A 16,554-nucleotide genomic window follows, 5' to 3' on the forward strand; every position below is an offset into this window, starting at 1 on the left:
CAGCCGTCACAGTTCCTGGACAGGACTGGGCTTGTGTCTGCTGCCCGGGAATGTGCTTGGCTGAGTCTGGGCGCAGTGGCCTCAGCCCGGCCCCATGCTAGGGGAGACCAAGGAGCAGAGGGTGCTTTGTTGGAGAGAAGCAGGGTGGGGGTCAGCACTTCCTGTCTGTCCAGCTGTCCATCCCTCCTGAGCGGTGGCCACCGTCTCTCCTCGGGCCATGATGTGGTGATGGGCGGCGGGGGCTTAGGAACAGAAAACAGGTTCCAAACAGGAATTTTTCTTTTTGCTTTTGAGTCACGCCCAGCCGTGCCAGGGTTGACTGTACTCAGGGCTCACTCCTGGCTGGTTCTGGGAACGGCATGGTATGCCGGGGATGGAACGTGGGCCGGCCACCTGCAAGCAAGCGCCCTCCCCGCTGTACTCTCCCTTTGGACCCCTGAACAAGAGTGTTGAACTACTCATCCCACCCCGTTTCCCAAGCTTCTGTGGGACCCTGGCAGGATTCGTTCAAGGGACGGATGATGGCTCATGGGGGCATCAGTTAGGGGATGCGGGGGGCCACAGTGTTCGATGTTCTCTGATCTTTGCCCCTTCCAGTTGGGGCTTACTCCACTGGGGGAGGGCGCGCCCCTGTTTCCCAGCGAGGGAACTACATGCAGACCCCTTTGCATGATGTCAGCTAGTAGGAAGGGGTGTAGCTCGGGCTCAGGTCTGGGGCCCTCCGCTCCCTCTCCCTGCATCTGCTCTTGGCCCCACGGGACACAGTGAGGGTGGTGTGAGGGCTGTTCTCGGGTGGCCCTGAGCGTTTGCTGTCCCCACAGGTTGCATGCTATGCCTGGGCCAGTCCACCTTCCTCCGCTTTAACCACCCCGCTGAAGCCAAGTGGATGAAGAGCATGATCCCGGCAGGGGGCCGGGCCCCTGGGCCCCCCTACGGCTCTGGCCCTGGTAGGTACCGAGCTGGGTCTCAGGGGTGGCCTGGGTTAGCATCAGCCATACCAAGTGCCTGGACTGGACAATGCCAGTGATCTCGGTGTGGTGCCACCTGCCGTGGGCCATCCACGGAATACCCAGGCAGCCTGGGCAATGTCCAGCTACCGGCTTCAGCTGGGCTGTCCTGTGCCCAGTGCCCAGGCGACACTCTCGGTCCCACTCTCCTGAAAAGCCACCCTCTGGGTCTGGGACCCTAAAGAGGACCCTCGTGAACTGTGGGGGCCGCCTGTGTGGCACTGTCCTTGGGCCCCTCCCCCAGCCCCCCACTGGCCAACCTCCAGGCAGCAGCTGGAGCTCAGTGTCAAGTACTGAGTCCCCAGGAGGGTGGGTGCTTGTCCCAGCTGCCCGGGTGAATGCCTGCCTCCTCCCCACCACCGCCCCTGCCTTGCACGGTTCAGGTGTCCGTGTGACAACAGATGTCACGTGATCCCCGGGACTTTGTATGTCAGGTGCTTGGGCCGGAGGGTGGTCAGGGAAACTAAGGACAGGTGGGTGGTCCTGGCGGCCCCCACGTTCTCGGCAGCTCCCTTGTCTCTGAGAATCCCTGTTGGTGTGGCCCAGATGGTCCAGCGAAGCTTTTCTTACCAACCCCTGGGGGCTCTGGAGCCAGACCCCTGCCGACCCCTGCACTATGTTCTGTGTCCCCTCCCACCCTCTGGGCTCAGGTTCTAGGGACTCTGCTGGGTGGGTGGGTGGGTGGCTAAAGCCAGGCAGAGGTGAGCATGCTGGATCGGCCTAATGAACTTTCTGGAAGCTCAGAGCAGCATTTATTTCACCGCTGCGGGCTGCCTGGCCTCCATAGATGAGCGCCCAAACCAGACCCTCCCGTGCAGTGAGCAGGGACCCCGGCATCTTTGTTCCTGCATCTTGGCCGTGAGTCAGGACGCCACGGCGGCCTGTGAGAATGGGAGGATCCGGTGCTTCTGGCCAGTTCTATCCTGTCTGCTTGCCCTTCCCGAAGCAGCTGCAGAGGAGGTGGAGAAACCAAGGCAGGGAGGGAGCAAGTCTGGGGGTGAGGCGGCCACAACCAGGCCCAGCTGGCATTGCCAGCAGGGACGAGCAGACGGGGAAACGGCAGGCCAGCGACTTGGGGCGGGCCACACGGCACCGGGGCAGGGGTGGCTGCTAGAACCAAGCTTTCCCGGCTGCGTCTGCAGTGCCTTTGCCAGCAGGAGGTGGGGTGCGTCCTCTCTGGCCTGTGCAGCCCCCCTCAGGCCACTCTGCCTCCCTCCGCAGCCGAGCCGGAAGGCCTGATGAACGGGAACCACGCCCCGCCTCCCGCACCCCGGGGCCCGGCCACCTGTGCCAGCCACAGCTCCCTGGTGAGCTCCATCGAGAAGGATCTCCAGGACATCATGGACTCGCTGGTGCTGGGGGAGCCCACCGTGGCCCCCATGAAGCCCGCAGCCACATCGCCCCTGTCCCCGATGGCCAACGGGGGGCGCTACCTGCTGTCTCCCCCGACCAGCCCCGGGGCCATGTCCATGGGCTCCAGCTACGAGAACACCTCGCCAGCCTTTTCTCCGCTCTCCTCGCCAGCCAGCAGTGGGAGCTGTGCCAGTCACTCACCCAGCGGGCAGGAGCCAGCCCCTTCCATGCCCCCACTGGTGCCTGCTCGCTCCTCCAGCTACCATCTGGCCCTGCAGCCCCCGCAGACTCGACCGAGTGGGGCCCGCCCCTCCGAGAGCCCCCGGCTGGGCAGGAAAGGGGGTCTCGAGAGACCCCCCAGCCCCGGCCTTCGGGGCTTGCTGACAGACAGCCCGGCAGCCACGGTGTTGGCAGAGGCCCGCAGAGCCACGGAGAGCCCCCGGCTGGGTGGGCAGCTGCCCGTGGTGGCCATCAGCCTGAGTGAATACCCAGCATCCGGTGCTCGGGGCCAACCCACCAGCACTCCTGGGAGCCCCAAGGTCCAGCCTCCCGTCCCGGCCCCCCGGAGCAAGATGGTCACCCTCCAGGACCGGCCGCCCAGTCCTTTCCACGAGCTGCCCGGCGCTGAGCGGGTGCTGCCAGCTAGCCCCGCGCGCCAGCTGGTGGGCAGGACCTATTCGGAGGGCTCAGCCGCCAGGGCTCTGCCGCCCCCCGAGAGCCCCCGCCTCAGCCGGCGGGGGGTGGACAGCATGCGGGAGCTCCCTCCCTTGAGCCCGTCTCTATCCCGCCGGGCCCTGTCCCCCATGTCTGCCCGGAGCCCCTCGGAAACCAAGCTGAGCAGGGACGTGGCCGAGAGCCCCCGGCCCCGGCGCTGGGCTGCCCACGGGGCCACCCCAGAGGACTTTTCCCTGACGTCGAGTGCCCGGGGCCGCAGGACACGGAGCCCCTCGCCCACCCTGGGGGAGTCCCTGGCGCCCCGCAAGGGCAGCCTCAGTGGCAGACTGAGCCCCGCCTACAGCCTGGGCTCCCTGACGGGACCCTCGCCCCGCCAGAGCCCCCGGGTGCAGAGGAAGCTCTCCACGGGGGACCTGCGCGTGCCCGTCGGCCGGGAGCGCAAGAACAGCATCACCGAGATCAGCGACAACGAGGACGAGCTGCTGGAGTACCACCGGCGCCAGCGCCAGGAGCGGCTGCGCGAGCAGGAGATGGAGCGGCTGGTGAGCGGGTGGGCGGCCGGCGCGGGCAGGCCAGTGCATGGGCGCCTCGGGCAGTGCCCCCTTTCTGCATAGTGACCAGTAGCTCGAGGTTCCAAACAGAGTCCTCAAAAGTCTCTAAGGCCTTATTTTATTCTATCTATTTTGGTTTTTGGGGGCACAGGGATCAGTGCTGGGGAGCTTGGAGGACCACGTGGGGTGCCAGGGGTCACACCCAGGCTGTCTGCGTGCAAGGCAAGGACTTACCCTCTGTGCTATTGCTCCGACCTCATTCTATTTTTTTTTTTTTTGGCTTTTGGGTCACACCCAGCGATGCTCAGGGCTTACTCCTGGCTCTGCACTCAGGAATTACTCCTGGCGGTGCTGGGGGACCATATGGGATGCCAGGGACCAAACCCAGGTCAGCCATGTGCAAGGCAAATGCACTCCCTGCTGTACTGTCGCTCCAGCCCTCCAACCTTATTTTAAAGTCACACTAATTTGTATTTGTTCCATAGCACAGTCTTTGCTATAGAAAGTTTTTGGGCCAGGGGTGCCTTGCATGGGGCTGACTCCAGATCGAATCCTTGGTAACACATAGGGTCCCACGAGCACCTTCAGGGAACACTCTTGAGCACAGAGTCAGGAATCGCCCCTGAGCATTGCTGGGCATGGCCCAAACCCCCTTCTTCAAATACATGTATATAAAATACATTTGGGGGCGTTGGGGTTCAGGCCACACCCAGCAATGCTGCAGGTTACTCCTGGCTCTGCACTCAGGAATTACTCCTGGCCGTGCTCATATGGGACAAGTGCCCTGAATTGTATGTGTAAAACTCTTTTTTGGGGGGCCGGAATCTGAAGTACAGCAGGTAGGGTGTTTGCCTTGCACGCGGCTGACCCGGGTTCCATCCCCAGCATCCCATATGGTCCCCCGAGCACCACCAGGAGTAACCCCTGAGCATTGCCAGGTGTGATCCAAAAAACCAACAAAAAAATTTTTTTCTTTGGGGGAGCACACCTGTCGGTGCTCTGGGAACGACGTGGCACCCGGGGCTCCTGCATGCAGATCGTGTGCTCCCGCCCTTAGAAGTCCTGAGCAGCAGGTCTTAGTGACGAGAAGGCCGAGGCCCAGAGAGGGGTGTGCGTTAGCCCAAGTCCCGCAGCAAGTTCTCAGAGCCTGGAGAGAGCCTGGGTCTCTTTCCAACTGTGTGTATGTGTTGGGGGTGGGGCTGGGACGGAGAAAAGCTCCTCCGCCTCCTTTCTGGGTGGGCGCTGCCCTGCTGGCGGCAGACTGAATCTTCCAGGAAAGTGGAGGGGCACGGGGGCGGGCGGGCCACCCTGAGTGGGTGTGTGCGCAGCTGTTCCCAGGTGGCATCGGAGCCAGCTGGGGATCGGGATTCCCCAGGGATCCCAGGGAGTGCGGGGTCCCGGGCAGCTGAGGACATGCATGTGGATTCTGCTTTCTCCCAGGACCCCGATCCTGGGGTCGGGACTGTCTGAGGCTCCCCCACCCCCTCAGTCCGTGTGTCAGGTGCGGGAGAGAAATAGGCTGGTGAGTGGGGGAGTGGGAGAGGAGGCAGGAGCCTGTTTCCTTTCTTTTGGAGTCACAGCCCTGCTCAGGGCGCTTCCTGCCTCTGTCCTGGGCCTGGGCCTGTGCGTTTACCCTTCTGGCATCTCTGTCTGCCACCCCTCGCTCCCCACTGCTCCATCTTCTCTTCCTTGTTTATTTGTTCGATTTTGTGCCAATCCCTGCAACAGGCGTGCTCGGGGCTCCCTCCTGGCGGGGGGCAGGGGATGTGAATGATATTTATTGAAAAGGGGCTGCACAGCCCCCTGTGGTGCTGGGGGAGTGGAACCCAGGTCTGCTGCGTGCCAGGCTTCCCTGCTGTATGATGCCTCGGGCCCAGCCTTTGTTTTGGCCTTGGTTGGCCTGGGTGCGAAGGCTGGGCCCCGCGCTGAGCTGGGAAAGGGCTGATCAGCCGGGCCTCCCTGCGCTGCCTCCCCAGCCTTCCTGGCGCGAGCACACCCCACTGCCCGCCCTGACCTGCCCCACCTGCCACTTTAAATCAGAGGCTGCCTGCCCGGCCCCGCCCACTGCTGCCAGGCTGCTTATCTGGGTCCTGGGGCAGGGGCGGGGGCCCTGGGGTGCTGTTCCTGGTTTTCTTTTTGCCATGGAAGTAGGCAAGGAGCAGGAGGGAAGCTGGGTGAGTTTGTGGGGGGCAGAGAGAGAGTCCTGGGGCCAAGTCTGCCCGGGCCTGGGGGAGCCCCAGAAGATTCCCAGCTGAGGTAGTAAGAATGGGGGGGGGAGGAAGGGGGCGTGGCCCTTCATCTAGTGCCTGAGGGCTGTACCTGGCTGGGTGCAGTCTTGGGACCTGGCCGCCCTCACTGGGAAGGAGCCAGGGGCTAACCTCGGGGTGATTTGGGGTCTGAGGACTATGCCCAGGTTGGCCCAACCAGGTGCACCCCTGCGGGCCTTGGGGGTGTTTCCCAGCCCAGTCTGTGGCTGTCCGCCCGACTGCGCCGTAGGCAGTGTTTATCCGGGTGAGCGAGTGCTGTGTGCCGGATTCGTGCCGGGGCGGGCATCTGCCAGGAGCCGTCTGTGACGGCCGAGCGGGCCTGGGCTGCCTGCTCGCGTGTTGGGGCCGGGCTGGGGGTTTCGGGATGCCCTAGGTCACTAGGTCTGTCTGCACTGCGGCCTGCCAACCCCTGAGAGTCGCTGCTCAGGGGCCGGGTGTGTCCACAAGGAAGCCAGTAGTGGGAGAGAAGGAGAAGGGAAGGGAAGCAGGAAGACGGGGCGGGCCGGGCCACGTGAGCAGGTGGCCGGGCAACCTCCTCCTGCCCATGTCTGGGCGTTCTCAGACCATGGGCTCGGGGCCCTCCTGCCGGGCTTCACGGTCCCCTGGCCTCTGGGCTGCTGACTCGCTCTGCCGCCGTGGGCCCGGGGCCTCCCCCTCACACCCTGCTCTGTCCTCGCTCCCAGGAACGCCAGCGCCTGGAGACCATCCTCAACCTGTGTGCCGAGTACAGCCGGGCGGACGGGGGCCCCGAGGCCGGGGAACTGCCCAGCATTGGGGAGGCCACCGCCGCGCTGGCGCTGGCAGGCCGGAGGCCCTCCCGGGGCCTGGCCGGGGCACGAGGGGGCACTGGGCGGAGTGGTGAGGAGCCTGGAGGGGCCACGGCGCGCCTGTGGGAGAGTCTGGAGCGTTCTGATGAGGAGAACCTGAAGGAGGAGAGCAGTAGCACGGAGAGCACCCAGCAGGAGGTGGGCAGGGCAGGGGTGGGGAGGGTCAGGGCAGGGGTGAGGGGGGCTGGGACCAGGTGGGGTGTAGGGCAGGGGTGAGGTGGGTTGGGCAGGGGTGGGGAGGATTGGGGCAGGGTGAGGGGGGCCCCACCGGGTGGGGAGTGGGGCAGGGGTGAGGAGGGTTGGGGCAGAGGTGGGAAGGTTCAGAGCAGGGGTGAGGGGGCGGGGCAGGGTGGGGGACGGGGCAAAGGGAGGACCAGGGCAAGGATGGGGGACAGGGGAGGGTACCAGGAGGCCCGGGAGGCAGGGGCAGGGGTGCTGGGCTGGGACCCAGTGAGGATTGAGGATGGGAACCATGGGAGGGCCCAGGTGGGGAAGAGACCCCAGTGAGGGGGTGGGAGTGAGGCGAGCAGGAAGCAAAGGTGTGCAGGAGCTCAGGCTGTAAATTCGCTTTACGACCTGCCTTCCCGGGAGCCCCACCCAGCCGGGCCCTCAGCGCCAAATCTCTCTTCCTGTCTGATTGTCATTTTCTGGTCTCTCGGGCTGCCCCTAGCCCTGCTTCCTCCTGGCGGGGTCGGGCGGGGGCGGGGTGGCCGCAGTGCACTGGGCTCAGCCGCATGCAAGGCCAGCGCCCTTCCCGCCACACTGCCCGTAGCCGAGCCCCAGTCGCTGCCCTTGCGGACAGCGGGGTTTGCCCCCGTCTCCGTTCAGCTGCCCTTCCCAAGGGCCTCGAGGGACCAGAACCCCCCATCTCAGTCCGGTGCCTTCTCTGGCCTCCAGCATGAGGACACCCCCAGCACCAAGCTCCAGGGCGAGGTGCTGGCCCTGGAGGAGGAGCGGGCCCAGGCTCTGGCGCGGGTGGAGCAGCTGAAGGTGCGGGTGAAAGAGCTAGAGCAGCAGCTGCAGGAGTCGGCCCGAGAGGTGAGCGGCAGCGGGGGGCAGGGGGGGCGGGGAGCCGGGGCTGAGGGGTGAGCCGGGGCCCGAGGGGTGAGCCGGGGCCCCAGGGGTCTGAGGCCCAGGACGTGAGCTGAAGCCAAGGGATGACCCAGGACCCCAGGGTGAGCCGGGCCCCTCTCCCTGGGCGGGGTCTCTCCCCTGCAGCCCTGCAGCAGGCCCTGATGCCGTGTCCCGGTTGCCCCCAGGCTGAGATGGAGCGCGCCCTGCTGCAGGGCGAGAGGGAGGCCGAGCGGACCCTGCTGCAGAAGGAGCAGAAGGCCGTGGAGCAGCTGCAGGAGAAGCTGGGGACCCTGGAGACGGGCATCCAGAAGGAGAGGGATAAGGTACCCCCCCCCCGTGGCCCCGCCCCGCCCCCCTCACCTGTCCCATGGACGGCCGGGCTGGGGGCTGGGCTCTATTGGGGTCTCTGCTACCTCTGGGTGGTGCCTGGAATGTGCCCTGGAGGGGGGGGCCCTGCGGCCCGGAGAACCCCCACTTCCCGGCGTGTTCCTGGGGCTCAGGACGGGCCCTGGGAGCTGCCTGTCAGATCTCCACCTCCCAGCAGCCCTCAGGACCTGCAGCTTCCACCCCCCAGAGGTCCCAGCTCCTGCCCCTGCCCCTTTCAGATCTCGTGCCAGCCTGCAGGGGCCGTGCCAGCCACGCCCGAGGTGCCCGACACCGTTCCAAAAGCTCCGCCGTGGAGGGGCCGTCTATTTCTGGACTTGACAGTATTTTCCCAACAATTTGTTCTCCTGGATTTTTACAAAAAAAATTTTTTGAGTGTGTCCTCCTCTTCCCACTCCTCAGTTTTTGAAGCTCTGAAAAGACTCCCACCCCCCCCACACTCCTTCTGTTATTTTTTGTTTTTTTGGATTTTTTTTTTTTTTTTGAGCTTTGGCTCTGGTCTCTAAAACCACACTCCCAAATTCTGTGCCGAATTAACTCTACGCTTCCCAGCCAGGCCTGCACTAACGCCCCCTCTAATCGATGCCCCGGGCTCTCCGCACGCCCCCCGCAGGGCTGAGCAGCGACTAACTCCCCCCCAGCCTCTCCTTCTAATGCTGCCTCCTCCCTCCCTCAATGCGGGGGGGGGGGGGGGCCCGGGTTTTGATGAGAAGGGAGCAGGGGGCACCTGCGCCGACGAGGCGGGGCCTGGCTGTGGACAGCGCGGACGGGCCTCTCTGACAGGCCTCTCTCGGGGATAGGCTGCCCTCCCCCTGGGGCTTCAGGAACCCAACCTGGGGCCTTCCAGGGTCCGGGCCAATGTAAGGACAGTCCTCGGAGGGGGTCGTGCAAGCAGCCCAGCAACTGGCCTGAGCAGGTTTTCCTTTGCCAGGACAGGAGGGCAGCTGGGCGGGGGTTGCTGGTGGACGGTCCAGTCTGGGGACTCAGCCCCAAGTTCTTTCTGAAGAAACTTGCCTAACCTTGTTTTTTTCACCGACCTTGGCACTGCCCGGAGGCCCCGACCTTTGCTCTCTCTCCCCGTTATTTGGCCCCGTTATTTGGCGCTGGCCGGGGTGGGCAGTGCTGGTGGCCAGGAGGAAGGTTTTCTTGGCTTTCCTCCCTCCCCCAACCCAAGGCCCCACTCTGAGGTGAGGGGGGGCGGGGGGGAGTCAGCGTCTCCTCTGCCTGTCCTTGGGGAGGTGACTCACCAGCTCCTCCCCTCGGCCCCCTTCCCGCCCTCAGAGGTGCCATCTGCCCCAGGCAGAGCCATCCACCTCCTCCCAGTACCCGCTCCTGGGCTCCCGTTACCATGGCAACGGCCGAACTAATTGCAACCCTCATCCTGCTAAGTTCAGCCTGAGAACTAGCACCCCAACCCCCACCGTGGGCAGGCGGGCGGGAGGCCAAGGGCGTAGGGCTGGAGGAAACTTTGCATCCGAGTGCCCAACCCCTGGATTTAACCCTCCCCCCACCCAGCCTTTCCTGGGTCCCAAGGAGAAATGTTGGTCTCTGGGCCGTGGGGGAGAGAGCAGCAGCCCCTGCTTATCTCGGGGGTAGGCTGGGGCCCTGACTGGGCTTGGAGAGAAACAGGGGCCTTCCGGTCTCCTTCGGACCGGCCCAGAGGCATCCAGTGTGGGGGCCCGAGACCGACATCTCTGCCTGTGCTCCCGCCTGGCCGCTCCCCTCGCTCTCTACCCTCCCTGCCTCAGTTTCCCTTCTGCTCTCTCCTGGACATGCTGCCCTTTCACCCCACCTCTCTCCCACCCCTCCTGCCTGCGTCATCCCCTCCTGCGTGCCCTCCCCCTCCTCCCGATGCCGCCGCTGCTGGTCCCCCCCAGGGCCAGAGTTGAGGAGTGTGTGTTCTGTTTCTCCCCTGTGCCCGCCTGTCCCCCTCCCGTCCACCAGGAGAGGGCGGAGCTGGCCGCAGGACGGAGGCACCTGGAGGCGCACCAGGCGCTGTACGCCGAGCTCAGGACGCAGCTCGATAACTGCCCCGAGTCAGTGCGGGAACAGTTACAGGAGCAGCTGAGAAGGGTCAGTGTCTCCTGCCCCCTTGCCCGGCCCCGAGAAGGAAGCGAGCAGAGCCCTGGCACGGGGCCACCTGCTGGACATCAGGGTCTGTGCTGTGGCCTGCGGGGACTGGGGAGGGCTCTTCTCTCCGTGACTCCAGGCAGGGCTGCCCGTGAAAGAGGCAGAGCCAACAGGCCCAGGGGGGTTGGAGTGTGTGTTTGGCGGGGAGGAGGCCGGTCCGTTCCTCAGTTTCCCCCAGTGCGGCGGCCCCCAGAACCCACCTCTGTGGCTTGGCCCTCCAGGCCAGCTGAGTGACGGGCCCTCGTTGTTTCTGCCCTGAAGGAGGCCGAGGTCCTGGAGACGGAGACGAAGCTCTTCGAGGACCTGGAGTTCCAGCAGCTGGAGCGGGAGAGCCGCGCCGAGGAGGAGCGGGAGCTGGCGGGCCAGGGGCTGCTGCGGAGCAAGGCCGAGCTGCTGCTCTGCGTCGCCAAGAGGAAGGTGTGCGCCCGCGCCGGCCCCAGGCGGCCCAGCGGGTGACCTCGTGAGAGTGGGCTCCACCTCTCTGAGCCTCAGTTTCCCCGCTGTAAGATGAGAACAGGACTGGCTGGTGGGGCATTGCCAGGATGGCGTGCATGTGCGTGTGTGAACGCAGCGGAGGGGCGGGTGGGAGTCGGCACAGGACTCCACGCCGTCTCCTGCTGGCCCCAGGTGCTGGCAGGGCAGGGGAGAAGCTGCAGACACGTCATGGGGCCAGCAGGGCCGTGCAGTGCGGGGGAGGACGGCCCCAGGGCCCAGCAGGCGCCCTTGGCCTTAGCCTGGCCGTAGCAAGGGACTGGCGCACGTGTCCTGGCCAGCACTGGAGCTGAAGACACGGGGATGGTCTGCTCTGGGCCCTGGGCGGCTGGACCAGGACAGGAGCATGGGGCAGAGGGTGGTGTGGGTGTGAATGTGAACATGCACGTGTGTGTTAGGTGAGTGTGTCATTGTAACTGCATGCATGTGTGACCATGTGCATGTGGGCATGCAAGTGTGCATGCAAGTATGCATGCATATATGTGTGAATATGTGTATGATTGTGTAATGTGTGAGGGTACATGTACACATCCATGTATAAGCGTGTGAATATATGCATGTCAGTATATTTGTGTATCATGTGTGTGAGTTTATATTTCTGAGTGTGTATTATGTATGTGAGGATGTGTGTCTGTGAATATATGTGTGTACACATGTGCATGTGTGAGCTTGTGAATGTGATTGTATCTGTGCATATGTGTGCACATGTGATTGTATGTGGTGCATGTGTGAGTTTGTGAATGTGTGATTGTTTCTGTGTGCACATTCTGTATATGGTGCATGTGTGAGCGTGTGAATGTGTGAGTATCTGTGTGATTTGCGTGAATATGTGTATGTGTGTGAGCATGTGAATATGGGTGTTTTCTGTGTGTGCATGTGTATATGTGAATGTGTGTACCTGTATGTGTGAGCGTCTAAATATGTGTGTGTGACTCTGTATATGTGCATATATATGTGAGTGTGTGAATATGTGTGTCTGTGTATATGTACATATGTATCTGGGCATGTGTGAGCTTGTGAATGTGTGTGACTGTGTATCTGTGTATATGTGAATATGTGTGTATCTGTGTGTGAGTGTGAATATGTGTGTGTCTCTGTATGTGCATATGTGTACATATGTGTGTGAGCGTGTGAATATGTGTCTATTGCATGTGTATTTGTGTGTGTGTGAGCTTGTGAATGTGTGTAATTGTGTGCCTGTGAATATGTGCATCTCTCTGCGTGTGTGAGCATGTGTGTGGCACTGTCGTGGGGTCTGGTGCCAGCTCAGGAGAGCAGAGGGTTTGGGTTTGGGTGCTGGCCCTGGTGGGCGGGTGGGCAATGCTGTAAGTGGTCCGACTCTGCGGATTCTGTGCTGTGGGTGGGAAATGTAGGGGTTCGGGCTCTTGAGTAGTGCTGGCTCAGGGGTTTCTCAGGGGTTCCGGGCAGGAGAGTGGCCGCGGCCTGACCATCTCCTGCCTGCAGGAGCGCCTGGCCATCCTGGACAGCCAGGCAGGGCAGATCCGGGCACAGGCCGTGCAGGAGTCGGAGCGCCTGGCCCGGGAGAAGAACGCGTCCCTGCAGCTTCTGCAGAAGGTAGCCTGCTTGAGGGGTGTCCGCAGGGGGTGGGGGGCGCGTCCCATCCTGGCTTTGCTCCTCACTGTTCCTCCCTGGCCCCTCTGACTGCCCGGGCTCGCAGGAGAAGGAGAAACTGGCCATGCTGGAAAGAAGGTACCACGTGCTGACAGGGGGCCGGCCCTTCCCGAAGAGCACGTCCACCCTCAAGGAGGTAAGGCGGGGGTGGGGGGGCCAGGGTCTGTGGCCGGGCAAGGGGCCAGGATTAAGCAGGAGCGGCCTCGAGCCTCTCACCAAGACTGCTCTTCGCATGTGGACTGATTGAATACCAGGGGCACAGGAGGCTTGGGGGCAGGGTGGGGGGTGGCAGTCCTGAGTTTGGGTCAGGGGCAGTGCTGGTAGAGCAAAGTTGAGGGGGCCAGAGGGACCTGGGGGTCCTGGCCCGGAAACCCCAGGGCTGGGGTCTAGAGCTGGGCTCTTGTTGCACTTAGACGTTGTGAGAAGGTGGGTCCGCCTCTCCCCTTGTTCCCTCCCTCCCTCCCTGCCGGGTGTGGCGGGGGGGGGGGTCCAGGGAGGTGTGCAGAGCCCCCCTCATCACATGCCCTTTCTGTAGGACGAACCACTCCTCTCGGTGTCCCCAGCGACGGGGCTGGGGGCTGCGGCTCTGGGGCCGGTCCCAGCCCCTTCTCAGGCCGGGGCCGCCTCTGTCCCCTTAACCCCAGCTGCTTCCGCCCTGCTCTGCCCCAAAGCACAAGAGGTAATTGCCGCTCGCCGCCTGTCCCGTGCCCGCCGCCCGCCTGCCTGCCTGCGGCTGCCGGCCCAGCTGAGTGGCTTGTGGCAATAACCCTTTGGCGAGTGTTGGTGTGAGTGAGCAAGCCGGCGTGCTGTCCCCTCTCACACCGGGCAGCCTGTGCCGGCCCGCCTCGTCTGCGCTCTCCCGCATGGCCTCCCCCCCACGGCCCGCCAGACCCACCGCTGGCTGCCTTTCCTTCTCTCTGACCCCCGGAGGAAAGCTGGTCTCGGGGCTGGGCCCACTTGGGCACCCCCGGGTTGGGCAGACTGAAGATTTTGTTCTGACCGGGCATGTGTTTGGTGCCCAGGGGTCACTGCTGGTGGAGCGGCGTGGGTGGACATGGCCCCCCACACCAGCATGCATTTTGGATGACCCCCAACAACCTCCACACAGAGCAGCCGGAGTGGGGCCGCTCTGGCAGGGGTTTGGACTCGGGCCCCTCCCGCCACGCGCGCGCTCAGCCCCCTCTCTCCACCCCAGCCATGCCACACTCCCCTCTGCGCGCCTCTCCCTGGCGCTGACCCTGGGCCAAAGGGTCCTTCCCACCAAGGCCTTTTTTTTTTTGCCTTTTGGATCACACCCAGCGATGCTCAGGGGTGACTCCTGGCTCTGTGCTCAGGAATTACTCCTGGCGGTGCTTGTGGGACCATATGAGATGCCGAGGATTGAACCCGGGTCAGCCACATGCAAGACAAATGCCCTCCCCACCCTCCCCACTGTACTATCGCTCTGGCCCCCACTGAGGCCTTCTCAGCCACTATGCCCCAGGCCATTTGCTCGGGCTTTGTGGCCTCACTCCCCACTCACCTCCCCTGGCCGCCCTAAAGCTGGGGTCTGAGCAGCCACACACTACAGTGTGTCCCCAGTGTTACACTTGGGGCACAGGTGTACTCTGGGAACACTTTCTCAGAGTCATTGCTAGCCCCACCCCTGCCCCCAGGGATGGACCTTCAGGGGCAGCCTGGGGCAGGATCTGAATGCTCTGGGCACCTGAGAACAGAGATCTGCCAGTCTGTGTGTCAGTCTGTCCTGGACATTGATTCTTTTTTTTTTTTTTCTTTTTGGGTCACACATGGCGATGCTCAGGGGTTGCTCCTGGCTCTGCACTCAGGAATTACTCCTGGTTGTGCTCGGGGGACCATATGGGACGCAGGGGATTGAACCCGGGTCGGCCGCGTGCAAGGCAAACGCCCTCCCCACTGTACTATGGCTCCGATTCTGCATGTCCTTTCTTCGGCCTCCCGGGTGGCCCCCTGCCCTGCATTGTGTACGGAATGGTGTGCTGAGAGGCATGGAGTGTTGCTCTTGGGGACTGTGGGCACCCGTTAATCTCCTCTCTGCCACCCCTCCCCCACCTGCTGGGTGCCCTAGGACTATGTGAGCCTGGCAGAGGTGCTCCAGCTGTTTGCCCGCGCGGACCCCTCTGCTTCTGCCACCTCCCCCAGCGTGCCCGCCCCGCCCTTGCCTGGCAGTGAGGTACCAGTGTCCGAGGGCCTCTCCCTGCCCGGGTCCCCTGAATGGTCCTGGGGGTCAGGGGCAGGAGGGTTTGTCTTCAGCTGCGGGGCGGGGGGGGCCTCTCTCTCCCCTGCGCCAGCTGGTGCTGCCAGGGGCTGCTCTGGGGGCCTCTGCCCAACCCTCAGCGTCTCTCTCGGGGTCCCACTAACCTCTTGTGTTCCATCCGCATCCCCTTCAAGTACGTGACGCTTGAGCATCTAAAGGCCGTGTGGGGCCCCCCGTCTGCACCCGCAGGCCCTGCCCCGGGGCTGCCGCTCCGGGCGTCTGCCTCCTGGGACCTGGGGCCCACCCGCCTTCCTCCCCGGCTGCCCTCCTCCTCTTCCTTCGCTTCTGTCTCGCCTGCGCCCAAGGTTGGTGGTCTGTGCGGCCCTGCCACGTGTGTGCCCTGGGTGCTGCCCGCCTGGCACCCGTCCGGTAGGGGTCCCGCCCGGTGCCTCTCCGCCCTGAGCTCCTGCACCGCCGCTGTGTTCTCAGTGTTTCTCTTCTCTTTCTGCTCTTTCTTCCCTCCCCTCCCGCTCCTTCTGTCCTTTCCCTCCTTCCTGTTGGCTCCCGGACGCCCCCACCCCTACCCCGCCCTGTCCTGCCCTCTCCGTCCTGCCTCTCCCCGCGCCCCTGCCAGATGGAGAAGCTCTTGCTCCCTGCTGTAGACTTAGAACAGTGGTACCAGGAGCTGATGGCCGGGCTGGGCACGGGTCCCGCCGCGGCCTCCCCGCGCTCTTCCCCCCCGCCTCTGCCCGCCAAAGCTTGCCGGCAGCTGCAGGTAACCCCCCTCATGGCCGCGCCCCCCCAGCTCTGCACCGCGCTGTGTGGGGAGTGGGGGGGCAGCAGGGACCCCGGGGCCCAGAGAGGGCAGGGCGGGACTCTCCGTGAGTGGCCTTCTGGCAGTGGCGTCCAGAGCAGGGTGGGGTGGCCACTGCTCTGCTGACCAGACTGGGCTGCCCAGGGGGCTCCGGCCCCCTTGGCCTGCTGCAGCTTGAACGAGCGTGTCCTGGGAGAACCACCTGCATTTTGCTGCCTCGGTTTCCCCAAGGGGCCACTTGGAGGAACACAGAGACTTAATGGGCAGCCTTGGGCCTGCTCAGGCTGTGTGGCAGGGTGAAACCCCTTACTCCTGCAACAGTGCTCCCTGCCCCCTGCCCTCCCTCCTGCCCTCACAGAACGGGCAAGGGGGTCCTCCCTGATGCCCCTCTCCGTCGACCTGCGGCAGAACCCGGGATGGCACTGTCCAAATTCAGCCCTCGGGGACACCTGGCTCTGCAGTGGGTCTGACTGTTCCCCAGTGCCTCAGTTTCCCCTGGTGCCCAGCCCCCCACCTCCTCTTCCATTCGTGTCACCGTGAACCCCCACTTCACAGCTTGCACATGGGGCAGAGAAGCTCCGCACTCCCCAGCACCCCACATCTGGGAGGAGGGTAGCAGGGCCTGCACTGAAAAGGGCGTGTTTGATTGGAGGCCAGGGGAGTCCAGGGCCCCCTCCCAGCAGATAGGGAGCCCCTTGGGGGGAGACGCAGCCGGTCAGTGGCGACCTGGGGTTCGCAGCCTCTGGGTGTCTGCTGGGTCCCTGACGGCAGCGGCAGCTGTTGGGGTTCAGCCCTGGGAGACTTGGCAGCGCCCCTGGCCGCAGCCCTTGAGGACCAAAGCGGACAGGGGCCAGCGCAGAGTCTAGATCTCACACCCTGCCCTCTGCCCTCTGCCCTCCAGGTTTACCGCTCCAAGATGGACGGGGAGGCCGCCAGCCCTCTGCCCCGCACCCGCAGCGGCCTGCTCCCCTCTTCCTCTGGCTCCTCCTCCTCCTCCTCTCAGCTCAGCGTGGCCACCCTGGGCCGCAGCCCGTCCCCGAAGGTCCGAGGGCAGTGGCTGGGCTGCGGGAGTGAGAGGGAGGTGGGCGGAGGAGGGTCTGTCTGCAGGGGAGGGCGCCCCGGGGGGTCGTCCA

The 16,554-nt window shown here is 64.2% G+C and overlaps 1 protein-coding gene across 12 annotated transcripts in view; it reads left to right on the top strand.

The window, feature by feature from the left end:
- The window catches only part of PHLDB1 (pleckstrin homology like domain family B member 1), a 46,794-nt gene that overhangs the window by 18,993 nt on the left and 11,247 nt on the right, over positions 1 to 16,554 (top strand). For 4 of the 12 annotated variants that reach the window (XM_055130447.1, XM_055130435.1, XM_055130436.1 and 1 more), the window contains exons 5-17: positions 822 to 947; positions 2,229 to 3,577; positions 6,537 to 6,818; positions 7,578 to 7,718; positions 7,940 to 8,077; positions 10,083 to 10,211; positions 10,530 to 10,685; positions 12,225 to 12,335; positions 12,439 to 12,528; positions 12,928 to 13,071; positions 14,802 to 14,972; positions 15,242 to 15,382; positions 16,323 to 16,463. In XM_055130447.1, the coding sequence (XP_054986422.1) occupies positions 822 to 947; positions 2,229 to 3,577; positions 6,537 to 6,818; positions 7,578 to 7,718; positions 7,940 to 8,077; positions 10,083 to 10,211; positions 10,530 to 10,685; positions 12,225 to 12,335; positions 12,439 to 12,528; positions 12,928 to 13,071; positions 14,802 to 14,972; positions 15,242 to 15,382; positions 16,323 to 16,463 (3,119 nt within the window). The remainder of the gene's footprint in view (positions 1 to 821; positions 948 to 2,228; positions 3,578 to 6,536; positions 6,819 to 7,577; positions 7,719 to 7,939; positions 8,078 to 10,082; positions 10,212 to 10,529; positions 10,686 to 12,224; positions 12,336 to 12,438; positions 12,529 to 12,927; positions 13,072 to 14,801; positions 14,973 to 15,241; positions 15,383 to 16,322; positions 16,464 to 16,554) is intronic. The other 8 variants (XM_055130444.1, XM_055130445.1, XM_055130441.1 and 5 more) reach the window with 7 other exon arrangements.

The sequence above is a fragment of the Sorex araneus genome, chromosome 3 (genome assembly GCF_027595985.1).
Source record: "Sorex araneus isolate mSorAra2 chromosome 3, mSorAra2.pri, whole genome shotgun sequence".
Lineage (NCBI taxonomy): Eukaryota > Metazoa > Chordata > Mammalia > Eulipotyphla > Soricidae > Sorex > Sorex araneus.